At 39.6% G+C, this 25457-nt stretch overlaps 2 protein-coding genes across 5 annotated transcripts in view; both read right to left on the bottom strand.

Annotated features, from left to right (window-relative positions):
* PCYT1A (phosphate cytidylyltransferase 1A, choline) overlaps positions 1-10913 on the bottom strand; it is a 49027-nt gene extending 38114 nt beyond the window's left edge. The window contains exon 1 of one of the 3 annotated variants that reach the window (XM_037013080.2): positions 10780-10913. The gene's annotated coding sequence lies outside the window, so the exon portion shown is untranslated. Of the gene's footprint in view, positions 1-10689; positions 10709-10779 lie in introns of those variants that run through there. The other 2 variants (XM_037013079.2, XM_037013082.2) reach the window with 2 other exon arrangements.
* Positions 10914-12484: 1571 nt separating this feature from the next.
* Positions 12485-24360, bottom strand: DYNLT2B (dynein light chain Tctex-type 2B). 2 transcript variants are annotated; one of them, XM_037013083.2, is made up of 6 exons: positions 24079-24360; positions 23309-23442; positions 22430-22499; positions 17261-17324; positions 13582-13712; positions 12485-12629 (listed from the first exon to the last, which is right to left on the bottom strand). In XM_037013083.2, the coding sequence occupies exons 1-5, from the start codon at positions 24189-24191 to the stop codon at positions 13584-13586; spliced, it is 510 nt and encodes a 169-aa protein (XP_036868978.1). In that variant the 5' UTR covers positions 24192-24360; the 3' UTR covers positions 12485-12629; positions 13582-13583. The 2 variants fall into 2 exon arrangements, with proteins under 2 accessions (XP_036868978.1, XP_036868980.1); XM_037013085.2 differs by lacking the exon at positions 13582-13712 and having other exon boundaries at positions 24079-24358.
* Between the last annotated feature and the right edge of the window lie 1097 nt (positions 24361-25457).

Raw genomic sequence — 25457 nt, 5'->3', positions numbered from 1 at the left:
TCTTGTTTCTTTATGAGTTTATCCTCTAAAAAAGTTTGTCAAAAGAAGTTATAACAAGAGACAATGGGAGCTGGCAGCCAGAATGCAGCATGTGTAAGGCCTGACCTTCCCAACACTACCTATTCAGTCCCTGGTCAGTCATCTTAGTCACTCCAATTTCCCATTCAAGCACAGATTCTAAATATGGACATAACTGCCCACACCACTACCACCCCCACCCCCAACTGCCTATTTAATACACTATCAAGTATCTCCAAGTTGCTTGCAAGATACAGAATGTAGTGTCTGTGACTTTTACTCAGATTCACAAAATCTGACTCCGTTTCTACTGACTCACCTCCCAGTACACACTGCTTGCTTTGTTCTTCAGTGTCCCAATAGATGCTTACTTGGATGTATCAATTTTGCTACTAACGAAGTACAGAGAAGAGGTGGAAATGTGTGTGAGCAGGGAGAGGTGGTGATGAGGAGATACTGAGCATAAATCTAGTCAGGTGTTTTTCCAATATGACTGTCCTGAAGGAGACAGAAGCTGGGCACTGACATGCACATGCTTGTATTTTAAAGATGAGTGTCTCCTTTAAGAGACAAGAAATAACAAGTGTTAGTGAGGATATCCTTAAATAGACAGAATCTGGGCATTGGCATGCACATGCTTGTGTCTTAAAGATGGAAGTCTCCTTTAAAAGACAAGAAATAACAAGTGTTGGTGAAGATACAGAGAAAAGGGAACCCTCTACACTGCTGGTGGGAATGTAAATTGGTGCAGTCACTGTGGAAAGCAGTTTGGAGGTGCTAAAAATAGAAATACCATACAACCTAGTAATTTCACTTCTAGGAATTTACCTGAAGAAAACAAAATCCCTGATTCAAAAAGATATGCACCCCTATGTTTATCACCACATTATTTACAACAGCCAAGATATGGAAGCAATGAAAATGTCCATCAAGAGATGAATGGACAAAGAAGATGTGGTACACATACACATGAAATATTATTCAGCTGTAAAAAAGAAAGAAGTTCTGCAATTGCAACAACATGGATGGACCTAGAGGGTATTATGCTCAGTGAAATAAGCCAGGTGGAGAAAGACAAATACCAAATGATTTTACTTTTTTGCGGGATCTAAAAACAAAACAAAACGAATAAAATAGCAGTAGACCCACAGACCCTGAGAAGTGACTGGTGGTTACCATGGGGGTGGGGGTGGGGTGAGTGGGTGGAGCGGGTGAGGGGGATAACAAAAATTCTCAATCACAATACAAGTTGGGGATGGTAGTACAGCATGGAGAACATCTTTCTGTCTTGACAGACAGTAACTGCACTAGTTGGGGTGAGGATTTAATAATGTGGGTAACCATTGAACCACTGTGTTATATACTTGAAACTAGTATAAGATTGTATATTAACTATACTTTGATATGAAAAAAAAGAATAGAGAATATTGTCAATATTGTTATTAAATATTCACTCATTCTTCAATAAGATAGCTGTTTTAAAAAATATATTTTAAAAAAGAGAAAGAAAGGCTCCTTCAAGAGTAATTTGAGGGACTATTACCCAAATCCCTCTATTCTACTTCTTTATGGCTAGTATATCTTAGTAAGCACTCCAGGGTGAAAATGGAGATGGATTGCTTCCTAAACTAGACAACAACCTAAACAGTAGCAAGCTGCAGGCACATATACATTTAAGTTTCAAAAATCTAGTTCAAATTTCACTGAATACTATAGGAAGCTATCTGCAGAAAGTAGAGACGTGAGTGTTTCCTTTGCATTCTGTTCCTGCTTCCCCCATCTCTGGGCCTACATGATCTTCCTCAGTAGAATCATATGTTCAGTAATTCTTTCTTTTTTTTCATCTTAATTTTTAAAAAATATTATTTTGGTATCATTAATCTACAATTACATGAGGAACATTATGTTTACTAGATTCCCCCCTTCACCAAGTGCCCCCCACAACCCCTATTACAGTCACTGTCCATCAGTGTAGTAAGATGCTGTAGAATCACTACTTGTCTTCTCTGTGTTGCGCAGCCCTCCCTGTGCCTCCCCCCACATTATACATGCTAATCATAAGGCCCCCTTTCTTCCCCACCCCCCTTATCCCTCCCTTCCCACCCATCCTCCCCAGTCCCTTTCCCTTTGGTAACTGTTAGTCCATTCTTGGGTTCTGTGATTCTGCTGCTGTGTTGTTCCTTCAGTTTTTTCTTTGTTCTTATACTCCACATATGAATGAAATCATTTGGTACTTGTCTTTCTCCACCCGGCTTATTTCACTGAGCATAATACCCTCTAGCTCCATCCACGTTGTTGCAAATGGTAGGATTTGTTTTCATCTTATGGCTGAATAACATTCCATTGTGTATATGTACCACATCTTCTTCATCCATTCATCTACTGATGGACACTTAGGTTGCTTCCATTTCTTGGCTATTGTAAATAGTGCTGCGATAAACATAGAGGTGCATCTATCTTTTTCAAACTGGGCTGCTGTATTCTTAGGGTAAATTCGTAGAAGTGGAATTCCTGGGTCAAATGGTGGTGGGAGCCATGCTACTCAAGCTGTGTAGCGAAGCTCAGGCTGGAGGAAGACCCCTGCAAAGCAGGGGCCTTCACAGCTGGCTCCCCCTATTACCCACCTTGATTTTGTTATTCTCCATTATACTATTGGCTTCGCTTTTGCTTGCATTTTTGCCAAAGACTAAGCTAACCTTTGCTAAGCAGCACGGAAAGGAGGAGAACATAAACTTCTCAAAAGCTTTTCAGGACAGTGCTCCTGAAGAATAGAACACGCAGGGGTCAGATGGCGATCTTGGCATAGAATACCAAAACCTGCAGGTAGCTAGTCAAACATTGACTACCCCATCTCCACCTAAGTGGGAATGCCCCCTTTTTTGCAATGCTAGTGAAATTAGTGATGGAGAGTTTTATAGGAATAGAATTATGAGAGAATATTGAATAGAAAGCCCTTTCTGACACTTAATCAATCTTCTCATGTTTTCTTCCCTCTGCTACTTCTATAGTTTTTCTTCTTCCTTCCTAATTACAGCCCTTTACTAGAATTTGTGCCTTATATGTGAAATTACCAAATACCATAATTTTTCAAGAAGCAAAGATACCTCAAGACAAGTGCTGGGCCTGGAAGCCACAGGGCATAAATCTGCAAAGAAGTAAAAAACTAACATTTTCAAAGAATATTACTTCTCTCTCACTTAGCAGCTTTACATCTCCCTGTATGGCCCTGGAAGATGGCTGGTTAGCCAGAGATGGGTAAGATTCCTCACAGGAGGAACAACCTAAGACAGGCACAGTCACAGGGGGGCCATCAGGTGAGAAAATGGGGGCCAACAGAGGTGAGGCTTAGAACCTCACCCCCCAAGTTTTGAGAGAAATTGTCTACACCCGTGGATGTTTTGTTGCCCTTGTCCAGCTTGGATTAATACCTAGTCTATAGGCACAGACCTGATCATCTACACTTGCTCTCTTACAGCATTAAATCATGCTTTCTATCTTTATCTTGCATCTACCTATGATAGAATTAATATTATGAGAAAATAAAATGTACCCATTGCATTAGAAATATAGATGATGATACCTGCCTAGCTAATTGTGGTAGTGAGTGACCTGTATTTCACCCTGAGCTGACAGACTCTATAGTCACTGCTACATGCTGCACGTTTCTGTGGTCACATGCATTACTTAGAAACCGCTTTACATAGAAACAAGAAATACAATAGAGTACATGTTGCTAGGAAAAGTTTCAGTCAAGGAACAGAAAAAGATCACCAGTCTAACACTTGACCAACCATGAACAGATTAGAAAGAAAAAGAAAGAAAAAAGCTTGCCTATACCTATTAATCAACAGCCTATACCAATTAATCAACAGAATAAAAAAATTATCATAATTTCCCTGTATGGCCCCGGAAGATGACTGGTTAGCCAGAGACGGGTAAGATTCCTCAAGGGAGGAACAACCTAAGACAGGCACAGTCGCAGGGGGGCCATCAGGTGAGAATTTGGGGATCAACAGAGGTGAGGCTCAGAACCTCACCCCCCCTGCTTTGAGAGAAATCTTCTGCATCCGTGGATGTCTTGCTGCCCTTGTCTAGCCTGGATTAATACTTAGTCCATAGGCACACACCTGATCATCTGATCATCTACATTTGCCTTCTTACAGCACTAAACTATGTTTTCTACCTTTATCTTGCATCTACCTACCACTTCAGCATTTTATTAAAAATAAAAATAAAAATAATAATAGGAGAAATGTGGGATCAACATATAAATCAAGTACAAAAATCAAATGAATATTCATATTTGACCTGATGGTTTATAGGTCATATTGCATGATCAAAACCGAAAGTTTCTGTGATGAATGCCCTTGTACTGTTCACCATGTAAGAATTTATTCACTCTGTAAGAATTCGTTCACCATGTAAGAACTTGTTCGTTATGCTTCAGAAGATTGGAGACTGACGAGAATTAGGCTTGAGATGGATTAATGATTGTACATTGAGCATTGACCCCCCTATACTGAATTTTATTGTTGTTAACAACCATTTGATCAATAAATATGAGAGATGCCCTCTCAAAAAAAAAAAAAAAAAAAAAAGAATTAACTGACACAACTTGGATGGAGCCAGAGTCAAGGCACACAGGGCAATGGGCAGAGAAATGGGAGAGGATAACAGGGCCAAGAAAGCCAAGACTGCAGAAATGTTTTCTGAATGTATGAAAGGAAAAAAATCAAATATTTACATTTATGTATATTTAAATACATGGTTATAGTGTTTTATGTGAGCAGTAGCCTTGTTTCTTTTATACTTACTTGCTTACTCAAGTGTGTGTGTATGTAAAATAAATATTGGCTTTATTTTGTAAAAAAAAAAAAAAAAAAATATCCTTGTGCAAAATGGTATAAATAAAGCTGTCATCGGCACTTTGTCAAGAGACCACCTCCAACTGACTCCATGTCCTGTCTCTCTGTGCACCGACTCTCTCTCATCCTTTTGGGCTTCACCCCCCCCACCACCACCACTGAAGCTGGACTCCAGCAAAATGGTATGTCTATTTTGAGCTTTTTGAGGAACCTCCATACTGCTTTCCACAATGGTTGAACTAATTTACATTCCCACCAGCAGTGTAGGAGGGTTCCCTTTTCTCCACAACCTCACCAACATTTGTTGTTGTTTGTCTTTTCGATGGTGGCAATCCTTACTGGTGTGAGGTGATATCTCATTGTGGTTTTAATTTGCATTTCTCTGATAACTACCGAAGTGGAGCATCTTTTCATGTGTCTGTTGGCCATCTGAATTTCTTCTTTGGCGAACTGTTCAACTCCTCTGCCCATTTTTTAATTGGATTATTTGCTTTTTGTTTGTTGAGGTGTGTGAGCTCTTTATATATTTTGTATGTTCAGTAATTTTCTACTGGCATAGCAGTTAAGTGAGCAAGCATACTTAATATTTGGGATCTTTATTTGCTTCTTTCATTGTGGAGCTTAATAAAGTGGTGCTCTAAGAGGCAAGCTCTGTGAACTCCTAGATTAAAATGCATCTAATTCTCTTGACATTAATCATGTCATTTGCTGAACATTCAGGCCTTTTCCCAGAATACAGTGCATCACATTACCCCTTTTGTAAAGGCCTTTAAAGGTTGAGGGAGGATATGTCTAACCCACAGTGGTTAGGAGGGGCTGGATTCAAGAAGGAGCAGACCCCTTAGATCAGCATATAGCTCAGAGACCAAAAATGGCCCGCTACTTGTTTTTATAATTAGTTTTATTGAAACACAGCCATGCTCATTCATTCATGTATTGTCTATGGCTGCTTTTGTTCTACAATGCAAAGTTGAGTAGTTGCAACAGAGACTGTATGCCCTGAAAAGCTTAATATTTACTGTGTGGTCCTTTACAAAAAGCTTGTCAACTCCCAACCTAGATGAAGTTAAATCAATAATTTGGTAGCAAATTCTACCTAGACTATGCCAACAGTTCTAAAGTGGAAGACAGTGCTATGAATATGATTATTTCAAGAAACTGTATCATAATTTTTTGATATAGGATTACTGTAGTTCATGTCACCAGCTTGTATGTATCACCATACTATATAGAATATAAAAGAATGCCTGATTTGGAAATTATATATGTAAAGGCGATTTTCACATGACCTTCTCTGACAGATTGGTTTTAAACCAGAGCTCAATATACCCATCAATATATGAGGCCAGTAAGTTGCCACATCTAAGATCTTAGCTTTGAACTTCATCTCTTCCCTCTAATTTCTTCAGAAAAACTCTTATTCAACAAACACTGAGTGGGCACTTACTCTGTGTCAGACCCTGGGTTAGCCGTGGAACAAAATAAAGCTTATACTTGGGTCTAGCCACACAGTAGTAGGATATTTCAGGAAAAATACTAGCCTAAAATTCACAAAGGACACTTGTAATAGTTCTTACAGTTGAATGATTTTGCTCTACACTTTTTTACTAGAAGATCCAGTGAGTAAACCCTGTATTTAGCTTGCGCTCTTCCTAGTGTGGTTACGGAACTTACGCCTGTAAGGCAGGATCTATGATAGATTCATGGAGTCTTGGATTTGAAGAAAAAAATTGTATCTTTATTTTTACTAACCTCTGGCAAATTCACCATTTAAAAAAAATTATGAACATAAGCCACAATAGTAATAGTAGTCTTAGTAGAAAAACAGATTTTGTCACCAATAGGAACCATAGATATTTTCATTCATATTATACTTGTTACAAATATCTTGAAATGCTGTTTAAACACACGATCATTTAAAAATTATTAGTTTTAAGACCACTGATAATAAACACTATCTACTCTGCTAATAAAAGGCACATAGTGCTGTATCATACATTTAAAAAATATTTTGATAACTGCATTTCAACAATTTTTTTTCCTTTATAATTCTGTATATTTTACTTTTTGCATATACAAATACTATTCCAAAAAGTCCAAAGGAGTCCATGGCACAAAAAAGATTAAGATATCTGCTTTAGGGACAAAAAATAAACAAACAAACAATAATCACATCTAAGGTAATTCTCTGTAAATAAAAAACTACATGTTTTCTGTTAAGTGTCATACACTCATTTTGTTCTCTAGCATAAAGCAAAGACCATTTGTCACTGTGTTTAGCAGCCCTTACTTCAAAACTGGTTTGCAAATAGTTATGTGATATAACAGCCTAGCAGATCCATGGGTTCTCTTGGTTCACTGGAAGTCATTCTAGTCCAAACACAGAAAGCTTCAAATAGATATAATTTTCAACTTTCAGCAAGAGGATAACCAAAAAGGGAGAAAAAAAGAAAAAGAAAAGAAAAAGAGCTCTCATAGATCTATCTACTAACCTGGTTTTCAAACAGTAAAATACAGGCAATTCAATTATTTATATGAGATGATGTATGTAAACAAATCTAACACAGTGCCAAGTATAAATGAGAGACTCACAAATGGTTTCTTGTTTTTCTTCTGAATTATAGCTTTGGCATACTGAAAAACAGAGTATGTAAAAATATATATTCCCAGAATTTACTGACTAAATTGTACAAAGAGTTAGGATTTAAATTTTACCACAAATCATTCATAAAATAACAGATCACACTTCAAACACATATCCAGGTACCCATCTGACAGAAACGTTGTGAAAAAAGAAGTTTACGACTAGAAACAGAAAGGTTTAAGCTTGGGAAAGCGGAGGTGTTAGAAGTCACCCTCTGAGCAGATAAGCAGGAGGGTTGAGTGTAGAGCCCTAATCTCTTCACTCTGTCTTTCCTAAGTCATTTCCTAGACTGTTTTTTCTAATGTGACTGATGTCATGATAACATAAAGTATGTAGAAACAGTCACAATCTTGAGCAAAAAGGAATTCTCACAGTCCGCTGATGATTAGGAAGTTCTCTGACTTCAGGGTTTCCCTAACTGAAAAAATTCACCCCCAAATCATCTATTTTAGGGCAACACAAATGTTGGTATAAGAGAGACCTATTTCTGCTTGATTCAGAAGGGAGAATTATCTCTATTAATAATCTGACTCCAGAAGATCTGAATTCAGATCAGAGTTATGCAAATACTTGGGAAGAAAAGCATAAGAAAATTACAATTGTTACTAGCTAATTTGTTGTTAACCATCAGTAATAACAACAGCAAATTATTATGCTTTTCTATGAACATTTCACAAATTAATTCTTATCAGCATTTGTAACATGGAGAGGTTATTCAGCTTCCTAGGGAAATCATGTCTAACCTAGAGGTTAGACAGTTCCCTAAGGGAATCATGAATGGGTGGTGGTTTATAAACTCCATGAGACAGTATACAAAATCTGGTGAGTATGCATATATTCTAGATAATTAATGGGAAAGCAGAAAAGCAGTTACCTCTGCCATAGTTAGAAAATCTAGGACAGGAGAAAGCAACAATTCTTCCCATAGTCACAGAGTGAATCAGTACTAACATCAGATAAAGTAACCTGGGACTTCGGAATCCAAGGCTCTATGTGACTAGCTCATTCTCCTTGAGGGATCACATATCAAAAGGGGAGGTCCCCAAGAAAAATAAAACTTCATCTGCTTATGGGAGGTAAAAGTTGTAGGCTGAGGAAGGAATTAAGTTCATTCTTTATCAATCCATCCATTATACTGGTTTTTGAAGGGAATTTGCAAATCCAGGTAAGACAAAAAGAATCATTTCATTCAGGAAATACAAAGGACCCCAGAGGCAGTGCTGCAATCACAAGCCTACAAGTCTTCTCTCTACGTAAGCTACCTTGAAACATGTAGTCTGTTCTAGAAATAAATTCTTGAGTAGCTCCTTTTAGTTATGCAGAATGTTAGTAAATATCTAATGGTCTAGAAAAAGGTACAACTAGCCATTTTCTAGCTAAACAAAAACTATTACCATTCCCAACTCATTCCAATTCCATAATATTTCTGAACTCTCTTCCCCTATCACAAAGTGTATATGTGTGTGAGAGGTGGGGCTATTAGGTTAACTGATAAATACAGTGTCTGCTATGTTGTTTCTTCTATTAGATATCCTAAAAAATACATTGGGTGGCAAAATCAAGAGCACCTTCTACAAATGGCTGTAAGAGAAGAGGAGGTAGTGAGACTCACTTTAGTTCATTTCATCTGCATGGCTATCAGCTCTCATGAAAGGGAATTGGCAGGAAATAAAACCAGCAGCTAAAACATCATTTGAATTACCCACGGCATGGCATCAATCCCAATATGCCAGTATGGCCTCCAATGTACCTATAACTGAGCTGGTTAGTACACTACATGAAAGCTTCTCCCATGTGGCATTCTAGTTACCATTGTTGACTTTCCCAGGGTCATCCTTTCTTTCCCAAGATGGTCATCATCTGTTTACCCCTGATTACTGCACCAAATTGCATTCTCAAATATCTTTTTACTAGCAATTTTCTGTATTTTCAGGATCACTAAATATCAAGACTGAAAAAGATCCTGAAGGTCTATCTCTCTACTCCCATTTTATTCCTGGCAGAATATTTTCTGTCTCTATCTTCAGTTCCTTTCCGAAGTCTAGTTCCTACCCTTCTCAAAATCTTCCCCTTCCATAGTATCTATTCCTAGCAGCGGTTCCTATATAAACCCCTATATTCTCATCACCTCTCTAAGTATTACTGTCCTTATTTCAATATATAAGTTCTGGTTCTTCCAACTGAGATTCTGATTTTCAATTCTCAGTCACAAGAAGTCACCTGAGTTGTGTTTGGGAAGCCTTCTCCAGTTAAGTCCATCAGATAGAGCCTGTGCCCCATCCACAGATCCAGTCTTCCCAACTGCATCTTTGTACTTCCAAACAGTCCCCTAATCATAGAATCATGGCATTTTAAACACAAAAGAAAACTCAGAAGCAATCTGGTCCAGTGTTTCTCAAACTTTTTTACTACATTTTATTTGATATGTTTTAAGACACACGAAATCCATCTTACAGCTTAGTCTCATATACATAAAACTGAAACAAGTTTCACGAAACAATACTTACCCTTGCTATGTGAACACACTGAAAATTCTAATCTACTCCTTTTTTTCCCCCCAGTGCCATCTTCTAAACGGATTTCACAACCCAATTAACAGAATGGAACCCATAGTTTAGGAAACAGTAAGAACAAACTTCTCGTTCACTGAAGAAACTGTAGCTCAGTGATAACGTAAGTTTCCCAGCCACAAGAAGTTTGTCCACTTAATTAAACTCAGGTCTGTCGGGTAAGTCCCAGACCCGTGTTCTTTCCCCTAATAGACCTTCTCTGCCCAGTCACGGACTCTGAATCACACCCCATGCCCAAACACAGTCCTACAGTACCATGTCCGCCCACTGATCCCAGGCTCTTCTCCAGTTCAGACACTCGAAGTTACTAGTCATTGGTCAGAGTGCCCACGCAGCTGCTGCTTCATGTTCCCTTAGGTCAGAATCCCTCACTGTCACTATCCATAGAACAGAGTCTCCTCCGGGTCCCTGGCTCTCGATCAAGTCGCCTCGTGCTCTCCGAGGTCAGCGTCCTTTCGCATTCACGGCCCCTGCGTGGCAGTCTCCTCGTAAGCAGTTACGTTCTCTGTCACAGTCCCCTCACTGTCATCACCCCGGGTCACAGTAGTCTCGCAGCCTCTACCTCACACTCCCCTCGCTGTCACTGACCCACCTTTCTTTTCGTCAGACTCCTCGCGGCCCCAGCCCCACAGCTTCTTCTCTCAAAGACAGCCGCAAGGACTTGCACACACCCGGTCCTTACCTTCAGAGCTCTCCTTCCCCTGGCCCCTGGCCCGTAGGATTTCTTTTGGGCGCAGTCACAGACTACGGAAGTTGAAGAGGTTGCAGGGAGACGCCCGGGTAAGGCAGCTGACGGAACAGCGGGCCGGAAGTCCCGCCTACTACCCTCCCACTTGTCAATCCTACCACGACTTTTCCCTGAACACCGTGACCCCTGACACAGTAGTTCCGCCTCCACAGAGGCCCCGGGGGAAAGAGTAACTGAGCAGGAAATGCCGGAGGCAGGTGAAGTGGCTCAGGGAACTGAGTCCCAGGCGGAGCTGGACTGTACAGTGAAGACGCCTCCTCAAAACGAGTTCCGGAGTGCTCGCTGGCAGCTGGCACGACGCGTTAACCCCGCGGCTCCGCTTTGGCCCGTCCCGGCCTAAGTTCCTCTCTTGGGCGTTTGCCCGTGTCGGTCCTTTCCGCCCGGTCCCCGGCGCCTGGTGTGTGCCGGGAACTCGTACCAGGAGTGCCCCACACGGACGGCCGCGACGCGTTCCGCCGGAGGCCCTGGGTCGGCTTCTCTAGCGCCAACTTTTCCCTACTTGGTGACGCAGAGAATTCACGACCGTCAACCAAGTCCTGTGAAAACCTGCAGGGGCCCCAAACCCTCTTTCATCCTGGTTATTTCCGACCCAGGTTTATTTCTGGCCATAAAATATGATCACTAGGAGTCAAGTGGAGGTTAGCTGAGCCGGAGCGGACTCAAGGGAGGCCATGGGGAGGAAATCACATGTGGGGCAGGGTGTCTGCTGAAGAGAAACGCCGCCCTTTGCTGGAATGAAACTTTGAAGCGGTCCCTTTTGATTCCATTGATGTCAGGCAAGTAGATACCGATATTATGGAAGAAGTATGTAAAATAACTGTTTAGTGTATTTATTATTTTTTGTCTACATGCTTAACTTCAAACTGGATGAGAATGGGTGGACACACGCCTCCGCTGTGGAGCCTCCAGGGAGGAAAGGGATTTAAATCGCGACATTTTTCCTTTTGAGTTTCAAAGAGATACTTGAACACGGCAGATAGACTTAAGGTAATGGAGAAGCCATCCAGGACCCTAACGGGGAACATCACTGCTGAGATAGTGCGAGTAGGGATAGTAACCGAAATAATCTCAGAGCCTTAAGGGAGGGCTAATTTCATGAACAGCTTCGAAAGTCTCAGAACCCAGACACTGTAGACAAACCCTGGAAAAAATGAATGTGTGTTTAAGCTAATAAGCGGTGTAAGGTGTAGGGTGGCAATTTCTGAGCAAAAAGACTGGTGAGAGATGAAGGCAATTCAAAATACAGGAAAATATGAATTAATCAATGCACGAATGAATTCATATTAGTAATGGTGAAAAATTAGAAATAATCTGTCCTTCCAGGAAATGGCAAAAATAACCAATGGAATAAATACAGCTGTTAAATTATAGTTATAAAAATCATAATACAAATCAAATGACATAAAAACTGCACATGACATGAGAAGTGAAAAATTGGGGTACAAAACTGTATACATACTTTTTTTAACCTTGCAAATAAAAACACTGGTAGAAAATACACCAAAATATTTACAGTTGGTTATGTTTGAACAATTGAAATATGGATTTCCCCCAATTTCCAAATGTAAAAAGAACATATTATAACAAAATCAGAACACTTAAATAGAAGGCCTAACACTAACTCAACAGACTCAGTTGCCAAACTGCCAACTTATCTTTATTTTGTTAAGATATTTAACAATATAAAAAAGTTCATATTTCTTCAGGGTCATATCTTTTCCCAGCTTTTCAAAGATTCAATAGTAGAAACAGCCAAATGCTGCTACAACACAGAATAAACTGTCCTAAAAAATAAACAAAACCAACAACACAAATGCAGAGTGTTAGTACTAATAAACAACTAAGGCAGTACAGGCATTTGAAATTATCATCTCAGCCAATTTTCAATCTTAAAAGCTTTTTCCTTCTTCAACTAAAGGGTTTTCAGGGTCTGGCTATAAAGTTGCTTGCCTTGGGGTAACTACAAAATTGCTTGCTGAAGGGCAGGATAGGTAAAGAATTACGATGGGTAAAGAATTAGCTTTTCTTAATGCAGAAATAAAGATAAATGTAGAAATAAAATGCAAACTAATTAATTTTATATAATTCATATTCATAAAGTATTCTCATTTTTCCTGATTTATCACAGAAATAATGTAATATATGAAATGCTTTGAGTTTCTTGGAATAAATGCATTACCCAACCTAAGGAACTATATTACAGTATTACAAATAAAAGCAATAGCACCTTGTCATAAATTCTGGATAAGGGCAATGGTCTCTGGATGTGTATTAATTGATAAAATTCATTTATCCATTTTTTAGCCCAGAATCTCAAAAAGTTTTCCAGATCCCAGTTAAACTTATTAAAATACTTCTTAGGTACTTATTACAGGGCATCCACCTGCTTCAGCCCCTAACCCACCAACTTCACCTCCAGCCTGGTACAGTTGGAGAAAGACAATCTAAACTCAAGTACCTAATTATTAGCCAAAAACAAAATTCTTTGGTTAGCCCAGTTCCCTGGCCCCTTGGATGGTATAACTGTGAGCTGTATTCTATAGCAGTGCTATCTGTGGTGAGGAACTTGTTTTTGTTTTTATTTTAATTTCCATCCCTCATGGACTTCTGTAAAAATAAGTAGGAAAATTAAATGAAAAAAGAAATATACAAAATACAGCCTAAACATTTTACTATTAGATGTAATGGACATAAAATTACTCTGACAAATTCCTGTAAGAGCTTCTAAACCCTTACATTCAATTTATTTGTTTAACCTCGTCGAGGACCTGTAACAAGCAGCTCAGGGACTGGCATTTATCTTCGGATTCCCCTTTGATTGTCACCGCTCTACAGCGCCGCCCAATGTTCTCCGGCAGGATTAAGCCCTGGTTAGCGACAGCAATCATCAGCTCAATAGCATATGCTTTTCTCTCCCCTCTCATTTCCTCATCCTCTACTAGTGCTTTCTGGGATCTTCTCCCAAATAAATAAAGTGCTTTCAGCTCTGAAAGTAAAACCTAAGTAAACACTCCACTCAACAGTCTGAATTAACATACAGTAGACTGAGACAGCAACCTAGACCAGGCTCTCAAAAATGATTTTTACTAGATCTAATATCTGAATTCAGCAAAGTTGTGGGATACAAAATTAATACACAGAAATCTGTTGCATTCCTATACACTAACGATGAACTAGCAGAAAGAGAAATCAGGAAAACACTTCCATTCACAATTGCATCAAAAAGAATAAAATACCTAGGAATAAACCTAACCAAGGAAGTGAGAGACCTATACGCTGAAAACTATGGGACACTCTTAAAAGAAATTAAAGAGGATGCTAATAAATGGAAATTCATCCCATGCTCTTGGCTAGGAAGAATTAACATTGTCAAAATAACCATCCTGCCTAAAGCAATCGACAGATTCAATGCAATCCCTATCAAATACCTACAGCATTCTTCAATGAACTAGAGCAAATAGTTCTAAAATTCATATGGAACCTCAAAAGACCTTGAATAGCCAAAACAATCCTGAGAAGGAAGAATAAAGCAGGGGGAATTACACTCCTTGACTTCAAGCTCTACTACAAAGCCACAGTAATCAAGAAAGTTTGGTCCTGGCACAAGAACAGATCCACAGACCAGTGGAACAGACTAGAGAGTCCAGATATAAATTCAAGCATATATGGTCAATTAATATATGATAAAGGACCCATGGATATACAGTGGGGAAGTCACAGCCTCTTCAACAGCTGGTGTTGCCAAAACTGGACAGCTACATGTAAGAGAATGAAACTGGATTATTGTCTAACCCCATACACAAAAGTAAACTCAAAATGGATCAAAGACCTGAATGTAAGTCATGAAACCATAAAACTCTTAGAAAAAAATATAGGCAAAAATCTCTTGGACATAAACATGAGCAACTTCTTCATGAACATATCTCCCCAGGCAAGGGAAACAAAAGCAAAAATGAACAAGTGGGACTATTTCAAACTAAAAAGCTTCTGTACAGCAAAGGATACCATCAGTAGAACAAAAAGACATCCTACAGTATGGGAGAATATATTCATAAATGACAGATCCAATAAAGGGTTGACACCCAAAATATATAAAGAGCTCACACACCTCAACAAACAAAAAGCAAATAATCCAATAAAAAAAATGGGCAGAGGATCTGAACAGACACTTCTCCAAAGAAGAAATTCAGATGGCCAACAGACACATGAAAAGATGCTTCCCATTGCTAATCATCAGGGAAATGCAAGTTAAAACCACAATGAGATATCACCTCACACCAGTTAGGATGGTCACCATCCAAAAGACAACAACAAATGTTGGCGAGGATGTGGAGAAAGGGGAACCCTCCTACACTGCTGGTGGGAATGTAAATTAGCTCAACCATTGTGGGAAGCAGTATGGAGATTCCTCAAAAAACTCAAAATAGAAATACCATTTGACCCAGGAATTCCACTTCTAGGAATTTACTCTAAGAATGCAGGAGCCCAGTTTGAAAAAGACATATGCACCCCTATGTTTATTGCAACACTATTTACAGTAGCCAAGAAATGGAAGCAACCTAAGTCCATCAGTAGATGAATGGATAAAGAAGATGTGGTACATATACACAATGGAATATTGTTCAGCCATAAGAAAACATATCCTAACCATTTACAACAACATGGATGGAGCTAGAGGGTATTATGCTCAGTGAAATAAGCCAGGCAGAGAAAGACAAGTATCAAATGATTTCACTCATCTGTGGAGTATAACAACAATGAAAAAACTGAAGGAACAAAAAAACAGCTGACTCACAGAACCCAAGAATGGACTAACAGTTACCAAAGGGAAAGGGACTGGGGAGGATGGGTGGAAACGGAGGGATAAGGGGGAGTATGGGGCATTACAATTAGCACACATAATGTAGGGGGGTGGGGACATGGGGAAGGCAGTGTATACAGAGAAGACAAGTAATGATTCTATAGCATCTTACTATGCTGATGGACAGTGACTGTAATGGGGTATGTGAGGGGGACTTGGTAATAAGGGAGTCTAGTAACCATAATGTTGTTCAAGTAATTGTACATTAACAATATCAAAATAAAAAATAATAATAAAAAACAAAAGGTCCAAGAGAAAAAACCCCCACCAATCCTGTGTTCTCAAACTCGATCCTGATAAGTTTATTAATTAATAATTGGTAACTTAAATTTTAAATTATATTTGTTAATGTATTGTCCAGCCCTACTGATTTTATAAGCTCTCTGTAAAACCAGAAACCATGCCTGTCTTATTCATCATTTTATCCCTAGCACCTCTAGTACAGAGGCTGGCACATAATAGAAGCTCAGAATTAATTGTTGAATGAATGAATTATATTGTATAAGAACTCAGGGAATTTGCATTTTAACTCCAAAAAGCAGGAGAAACCATCACCTTAGCTAGTCCCTTCCCCTGAGAAAAGGAGATTTACATAGTTCTCACTGTTCGTCCCTTGATCCCTAGGGTAGTTGAGCAGAAAATGAAAGTTTGGTAGGACCACAGAATTTTAGGACTAAAAGGTATCTTAAGATCATCTGCCCAAACAGCTTCCAAACCTGGGAGTAAGGATATCATGTGGTGAACTTTTAAAAAAATTCAGAATCACTGATCCAACCTCTGACCTACTTGATCAGAATCTATTTGAACAGAGTCCCAGTTTCTGTACTTTAATCAAGTTTCCCAAATTATTCATAGGCAGCCACAATCAGTCTTTGGGAAAATCTAGTACAGCTTCCTCATGTTACTGATATAATCAGAGAAAAACCCAGTGACTTACCTAAGGTCATTCAGTTAAAAAGTTTCAGAACGGGAAATGGATCCCCTCTCCTAAATCATTCAATCCAGTTTCTGTGCTACTCTAATTCTGACTCTACTAAGAAAGGACTCACTTCTGGAAGTAAGTATAACATAGTAACATGCAATTAAAATATACAAAACATTTGTGCCAATAAGCTACCAATGTTTAAAGGAAACCTTAAGAAATTTTTCTCTTTATTTTTGCTTACTTTTGAGAAATAGCTTTAAGATAAAGTAAGTAATTTATTACTGAAAGAAAAATCACCTTTGCTCATGAAATCCCTGCCACCCAAATTTCTTTGCAGCTTAACAAAGTGCTCTATGTCTATTAGCATTAAACAATATGATATTCCCCAAATCAAACTTGTGAATAGTTACATCATCTGTACACAGACAAGTCTCTTTGCCTATAATCAGTACACTAGGTTTCACTTTAGGAACACAAGAAGGAATAGTAAAGTCATCTCAATCAGAAGGAGTATAAAAGACAAATGTCTAAAACTGAAGTGTCCTCACATCTTAGTAAATATTAAGTAATTTGATTTGGAGGGCGTACATGTCTTAAGAAAGGGAAAAAAAGGTTCCAAACATACTTACATTCATGAAAACATCATGTGTGTAGTTGTCAGTGTCAGCATCCCAGAAACAGCGAGCAGCCATGCTTTAAAGGCAAAGAATGAAAAATTATCAACAATATAACAAGAATTTGAACTATATATATCTGCCATGATGATGAAAGTTTTCCTTGATACACTATTATAGATCAGTGCTTCCAAACTTTTACAGGTTGGCACATAGAAAATCGTATTCACACAGCAGAGAATACTGGGTAAACTAAAATGGACTGGACTCAGGTGCTGCTTACAGCTGGAAGTGACCAGACAAGGGGCTTTCAGAGGAAATGATACCTGAGAGTTACAACTGAAACGGGAGTGATTCCTGTATAATAATATGGAAAAGCAGGTCTGGAAAGGATCCAATAGATTATTTAGTGCCACCAGATCATTTTGTGGAGGCCCAGGAAAGAAAGGGGCAAACTCTGAACTAGAATTCAATCTTCTAACAAGTTCTACAGCTAGTATTACCTCTACAGGATGTTATGCTACTCAAAACCCTCAGATTAGCCACCCTCCTTTCCCTAATTCTTCAGTAGGAAAAAAAGTCAAAATAAAAGCCATCTAAAAGATGGATACAACTTAAAGGCAAAATAGTACTGTATTGGTATATGAAGTTATGGCATTTCCTGGTAATAAAATTCTATGCAGCCTTTAAAGAGATTTTTTTTTAAGATTCAAGAATGTGCAAAGAGGTTCACAATACTGTTAAGTGAAAAAACTAATTATAAATGTTTTACATTTGTATTAAATATGCACATATGATTCATCATTAACATTTGTTGGGCACTTACTCAGCCAGGCCCTAGTCTAAGTGCTTTACGTGTATTAATTCACTTAACTCTATGAAATAGGTACTATTATTATACTCATTTAATAAACATGGAAACTGAGAGAAATTAAGTAAACTTAGTCAAGATCATAAAAATAGTAAGTGACAAAGCTTGGATTTGAACCTATGCAGTTCAGCTTCAAGTCTCTAGATACCTGGGAAAAAGTGCCTGGCACATGGTAGGTTTTCCCCTCAAGAAATGCTAAATTCTGAAGCTAAAAGCCAAGAGTGGTAGCAGGCAAAACAATGCACACCCCCACCCACAACAAATACATCTATGTTCTAATCTCCAGAACCTGTGAATATGTTACAATACTTGGCAAAAGGGGTTTCACAGATACATTATTAAATTAAGGATCCTGAGATGGATTACCCAGTTGGGCTCAATGTAACCTTAAGGGTCCTTATAAAAGAAAGAGGGAGGCAGGAGGGTCACGGTCAGAGAGAGATGTGAAGATGCCATGCTGGTGGCTTTGAAGATGGAGGAAGGGTTTCTGAGTTAAGGAATGCAGGCAGCCTCTGGACGCTGGAGCAGGCAAGGAAATGGATTCTCCCCTACAGCCTCCATACAAATGCGGCTGTGCCAACACCTTAATTTTAGCTCAGTGAAATGCATTTTGGACTTATGATCTCCAGAACTGTAAAATAATGTATTTGTGCTGTTTTAGGCCACTGTGTTTGTGATAATTTATTAGAGCAGCAATAGGAAATGAATACACTAAGGAAAAAGCCTCCGAAGAACAGTAGTTTTATGCTGAGGAGACAAGGACTAAAAGTCAGTCCCTGATGGGGTGGGGTCCTAATGAACACTCCAGGTTCTTAGCTGAAAGGTCCAGAGGGCTACATTTAAGAAATAAAAGTGAACTGAAGATAGAATCTAGAGCCTTATTAAAACTGCAACCCAACCTCAACTCTGCTTAGCACCTCATTGGGTTAAAGATTAGCAGCAGCCCACATTCTAACTTGAAGAGCAAAGGAAAGCTAAACCCTCCTGGAAGAAAACAGTATTACCTGGAGGCTCTATAGTTTTTTAATACAATGTGCAGGATTCAAACTGGGTATGCTGAGAGACAGATTATATGAAGGAGTATCAAGGAAAAATAATCAATGGTAGCAGATTCACATGATCCACATACTAGACTAAGCAGGCAATGACTAAAAAAATTGCTGTGACCAAGATGTAAAAAAGGAAAGAGAGAGGTGGGTTGGAGGACATAGATAAAAAAGTAAAGAATAGAAAAAAAATAGAGAATTGGAATCTGTAAAAAACAATTAAATGAAATTCTAGACCTGAAAATACAATAACTGATAATAAGAATTCAGTAGGTGGGTTAAACATTAGGCTACACCCAACAGGAAGAGGACTAGTCAACAGAAACAACAATAGAAAAATATCCAAACTGAAGCTTAGAAAAAACAAATTCAGAAAAGAGCATAAGAGACATATTGGAAGACCGTAAAAAGAACATCTAAATTCAAATACATGTAACTGGAGTCCAAAAAGGAGAGAAGAGAATAGAGCATAAGCAATATTTTAAAAGTTATTGGCCACACCTAGCACCCAGATATTAGTCCTGGGTGCCATGCTCCAGTGACATGAACCAAGGCTCCTTGGAGAAACTACTGCTTCAAGGGCTGGGGCAGGGAATGAACAAGATGGAACATGTTACAGTGCCAGTGGGTAAGGGAGTGCCCATAAACTCCACAGCAGTAGGGTATGTGAAAGGGACACAGGAATCAACTGAAAGGGCTCCTAATGCCAAAGCTGGAACAATTTGAATAATAAAGTAAGTAAGGTAGTACTAGATAATTATCCAAAGCATAAAAGTCTGTAAGTCCACACTGGAATAAATAAGTGACTGAATAAATAAATAAAGGGGATACAAACAGCAAATGCCAGAATGTAGGGAATTCTATAGAACAAACAACCCAATTTCTTCAACAAATCAATGGCAAGATGGGAAAAAAAAAGGAGAAAAGAGGAGGTGAAATGATAGATTACAAGAAATTTAAGAGATATATCAGCCAAATGTAATGCTATGTGTGGATTTGTGTGGATCCTGATCTGAACAAATCATAGAAAAAAAAATACATATATATACATACACACAATCGCAAATACATATATATACACACACATATGAAACAAGTGGGAATATTTGAACAGTGAATATAATATTAAGGATTGACAATATTTTAGATGTGAAGATATTATGTTAAAAAGAGTCCTTATAGGACAAGTACTAAATGATTTAACTCATATGTGGAGTATAAGAACAAAGGAAAACTGAAGGAACAAAGCAGCAGCAGAATCATAGAACCCAAGAATGGACTAATAGTTACCAAAGGGAAAGGGACTGGGGACAATGGGTGGGAAGGGAGGGATAAGGGTGGGGAAAAAGAAAGAGGGCGTTACGATTAGCATGTATAGTGCGTGGGGGGCATGGGGAGGGCTGTGCAACAGAGAAGACAAGTAGTGATTTTACAGCATCTTACTACGCAGATGGACAGTGACTGTGAAGGGGTATGTGGGGGGGACTTGGTGAAGGGGGAACCTAGTAAACATAATGTTCTTTCTGTAACTGTAGATTAATGATACAAAAAAAAAAAGAGTCCTTATATTTTAGAGGTAAATACTGTTGTATTTACAGATTAAATGGTATGATGACTGGAATTTGCTTCAAAATCTGGTGGGGGCAGGGGCAATAGGTAGTGGTATAAATGAAATATCAGTATATGTCAATAACTCTTGAAGCTAAGTAACAGAAGTATGAGAATTCCTTAGTCTCTGCACTTTTGCATGTGTTTGAAATTTTAGATGATTACAGTTTTAAAAAAGGAGAGCGGTGGTCTTGTATGCTGTGCTTTAGAGTTTGGCCCTGATCATGTTTAACAAAATCAATCAGAAGTATTTATACTTGATAGGGTTTGAAGTAAATTCTCTAGAGTACATGGAAATTAAGTGAGGTGTACTTCTGGAAGGTTGGTCTGGTATGCACGATGAATTGTAAAGGAGAGAGATCAGAGTCAGGAAATGCTGAAAAGGGCTGCTAAGTAACTCTGGCATCCAGATTACGGTGCATGCACTGGGAGAGAGTAATGGCTAAATAACATAAAAGAGGACTCTAAGGTTTTAAGCCTGAGTCAATGGAAACTTGGGAATGCTATAAGAGACAGATTAAATGGTTTTATCATGTAAAATGGCAGGCTGATTTAAGGAGAAGATGGGAAAAGAAATTCGGAACTCTTATTTGAACGTGTTGAATCTGAGGTGATAGAATCGTGAAGTGTTTCTTATAGTCTGAGGTGGGAGAATCTCCTGATGCTCTACCCATGGTAGAGGGCCAGTACTGTGCTGGGAGTCAGAGGTTGAGTTCTATTAGTAATCCTGACACCAGTCACACATCTAATTTGGGGCAAATCATGGTGATCCTCCTAAGCGTCATCTCCAAAATAAGGGAGCTGGACACTAGAAAACCTCTATAAGTCCCTCCAAATCTAACATTCTACAGTGCATTCTCAGTGATAATAAATACAAGGTATTTTTTAATTCACTCAACAAATATTTTAGTACTTTCTTACAAAATGCTGGTTTCTTACTAAGCACTGTTTGTATAAAAGGAAACAGGAGATTGACACTTGGGCATGGGAAAAAAACAGGAAATACAGATTGTAAACTCAACAATACATGAGTGAGTTTGAGGTCATGAGAATGAATGAGTTAATCATTGACAAAGCACTAAGAAGAGCAGGACAAGAACTAAGCCTTGAAGAAAACTCACAAGTGGGGATGTAGGGGAGAAAGAGGAACCAGTAAAGAGAACAGAATGATCAGTTAGCAAAACAGGAGAGAAACAAGTTAGGTAAGTAACATTAAGGTAAAATAAAAAAAGAGTGAATTTAAGAAAAGAAGCTCAGGCCAAGAACAAGAGTGAAGGGCTATTAGATATGCTAATAAGGTCTCAGACAATCTTAAAGAAATTAATTTATGAGAATAAGAGCAAAAACTGGGCAGCAAGGAATGTGGGAGTAAACATACATACATGATCCCACTCCCTCTTTGGGAGCATATATACATAAACCCTAAAAGACTTACTAGCCCACAGATACTTTGAAAAGTGAGTTACCTCATAGAGACACCCAGACTGTCAACCTTTCTGCTGAGAATCAGGATCTTTTTGGTTCACAGCTGCATTTGTTATACTGTCCTTTCCTCTTGCTTAAGCAAAGACACAATCTTAATGAATTGTCAAGAGGACAAATGAATACCAATAAGAAACATATAATAATAAAAACAAGAAGGAAAAACCAAACACTCACAGTACTCCTTCACCTCTTTGCTCTCCAATCACTACTTGCACCACCATTTTATATCGGTCAAAGCCCATTTCTAGGAAGAAAAAAATAAGAAAGTTATATATAAGCTAACATGTAGTAAAATTGCTTACTAAAGGCAAATTTGCCTAGATATTGACACAAGCACTTACTGAGTATGATGATCAGCTTGGGGTCAGAGACACCTGAAGACAAATCCTAGCAATTAAGCTTATTAAGTGTATAAGTTCAGACAAGTTATTTAACTTTGCAGTGTTAGTACCCTCTCATCTGTTATATGGGAGTATCATTACCTACCTCCTGCGGGGTTGGGAGTTGGTGAGGTTAGATGAGGAAAGACGTAGGAATATATAAAGCATCTATAAGAATAGTCTCTCAGCAGATCTTAGCTCCCTTTCTCCCCTCCTCTAAGTCAGGTGTTGAAATAGGCCCTCAAGATAGATAAATAAGACACTCTTCTTGCCTAAAAGTATTCATAGTAGTTGGGAAGGCAAACATGAAAAGTAAAATGAAAATGCAATATACTAATAATTCAAAAAGTGGGTGTATAAGAGCGCAGAGCTGGCAGCTCTTCCCTTTTGGCAGTGAGGAAGGGATTACCAGAGAAGACTTCTTGGAGGATGTGATATATATGAGCCTAGTGGTTACATACAATGTTTTATTTCACATCTTTATACTTCTCCACCATCTGCAAAAACTTAAATGAGTGAGAATTACCAAATAATTGAAAAGACTGGACATTGACAAAAAATTTGTCTTTAATGGAATCTACAGTTTATGGCTCTTGTTTAAGGATGGGGAAGGAGGCAAATGGGTAAAAGTAAATGAAGGGAACATGTTGTTTCTAGTTATCACCACGGTTACCTTTTAATTTATCTTTAATGTTTTCTGATAAACGTTTTGTGAGCTGGGGTATTTCTTCTGGAGAGTATTCAGCATTTGCCAGCTCCTCCTTGAGCACAGCATGGATGCAGTCTTTGACCAGAGAGGGTCTGAACCTAAATGAAGCAGTTTGAAACATCTAATTGGTAACTCCAAAACCCCAGCTTACCTTCACACATCAACCTCTCTCTGCTTTTGGTCATTAAAACCACTTAATTCTTCTTTTTCATATTTTTATTATAAAAGCAATATAAAGAAATTAAAAAAACAAGTCATACTCCAAATTTATATCTCCAGATAAGAGGTGACTGGATGTCTCCCTTAACTTCATATCACATATTCAACATATATATTCCGTCTGGATGTCTAGTAAGCAACTCAAGTTTCATTCAGCACTGACATTCTGCTCGCCTTATCTCCCCAAAACGAAGTCCTCCGGTAGCTGTCCCCATCTCAGTCAACTGCATCCTCCCATTTGCTCAAGCCAGAGGACGCCCGTCACGTCGTTTTAGTTCTGCCTTCCAGATAATCCGCCTCCAGGCCCGGCCCTCCCTCCCAGCTCTTCCCTCTAACTTTAGCATGGCCCCGCCCCCTCCCCGGACCCTCCTAGCCCCGCCTCTCCCCCCGCCGGTGCCCCATCCCACCCCCTCCACCCCGGGCGCTCCTTCCTGACGCCCCAGCTTCTAGGTGACTTCTGCCTGCCAGATCCAGCATTTCCCGAGTCGGCCCGGCACAACCCGTCCGCTACTCGCCTTTGCTGAAAAATGGGCCGCAGAATGTAGGTATTCTCGGTCTCCTCTGGATTCTTCTCGGTCTCAGGCAACCCGTCGGCCGCAGAGAAGGACGCACGGGTCGACGAGGCCATGGCTAGGGCTTCTCTGCCCGATGTACACCTTGCGATGAAGGCCTGGACAGTGACTGCCCAGAGCTGGGAACGGTCGCCAGGGCAACAGGGCCGCCCTGAACCCTGACGTCAGGCGGCCGCGCGCTCCGGAGAGCGCTCGTCCTCCTCTGCGGGTTCTTGCGGGCTTCCCGCGCGTGCGCACCCGCGGCTGGGCGGGACCTGGCTTCGCGGGGAGATGATAGTTTTCTGTGGTGTATAGCACCCCCACGCGCGTCCACACTTAATTAACCGCGCTACAATCTTAGGAAATTAACTGGAACCTGGACCTATAGAGGTCTAAGGACGCATAGCTATTGAGCGGCAGGGCCCTTCCACCTGTGGCCTACACCTCATCCAGCTTTCATTGTGTTTTGTACGACTTGTAAACAGGTTTTATATTTTTTAATTGAAAAAATCACCCACACCACTGCTTTAGTGCAAAAGTCAGAAAGGAACAGACTTTGGGGGCATTCCGTGCTTATAAACACCAGTCTCTGGTCCTGTTTTAGAAGGCTACAGTATCCTGGCCTCTGCCAGCTTCAAGAACTAAGAAAAGAAATTTCCTCAACATCAGCCCAGGCTTCCTTTGGTAACCTTCAATCTATTGGTTGGATTAACAAGTTCCCAAACTTGCTTCTGTAAGATGCAAAGTGGGTAGTTCTCTAAAAGCATACCTTTGCAAATTCCACTTGAATTTTCCAGGTTTTGGTTTACAAAGTGTTTTCTTGATATTAGACCTAGACTGGTCTCCCTGACTTCAGTAAATTACCCTCAATGTCACCTTCCCAGTCCACCCTTCACACTGTCCCCAGAATGGCTTGCCTTTTGTCACTGATCTGTTTGAAATCTTTTGATGGCACTTTATGGCTGTCCCCCACTACCAATCATACTTCTTTGCTTCAAATAAGAGCCTTGTGTTCTGGCTGGGTTGCTGAACCTTCCTCCTGGTACTGGCCAGCAGATTTGGCTCTGTGCAAGGGCTGCAGGGCCAGGTGTGCACCCAGTACTGCTCAGAGCTGCCTCACTGGTGCCTTCTTGAACTGCCCCTTGGCTAAGCAGCACCAGCCAGCCCCATCTTTGGAGGGGGTAGGGGTCATGCATCCACAGCATACTGTTCCCTGATGGCACAGAAGTTCAGTGTCTCCTAGGGACAGACTGTGTTTTCTCTCTGTTGTTTCACCACCCTTGAGAAATCATACCCCTAGGGTGCAGACTTTCCCTCAACTTTTCTGATTTCTTCACCTATGT

This window comes from Manis javanica, chromosome 3 (assembly GCF_040802235.1).
Source record: "Manis javanica isolate MJ-LG chromosome 3, MJ_LKY, whole genome shotgun sequence".
Classification (NCBI taxonomy): Eukaryota; Metazoa; Chordata; class Mammalia; order Pholidota; family Manidae; genus Manis; species Manis javanica.
The sequence above is the reverse complement of the archived record's forward strand: the minus strand, read 5'-3'. Positions and strand labels throughout refer to the sequence as shown.

Bases quoted from the DNA above. Each gene is read 5' to 3' on its own strand.
- DYNLT2B (XM_037013083.2), bottom strand. From the start codon at position 24,191: ATGGCCTCGTCGACCCGTGCGTCCTTCTCTGCGGCCGACGGGTTGCCT. The intron at 22,500-23,308 runs GTAACCGTGGTG...TTTTCTTCCTAG, and splicing joins CATTAAAGATAAATTAAAAG to AAATGGGCTTTGACCGATAT. The intron at 17,325-22,429 runs GTGAGTGTTTGG...TTGCCTTTAAAG, and splicing joins CAAAGAGGTGAAGGAGTACT to CATGGCTGCTCGCTGTTTCT.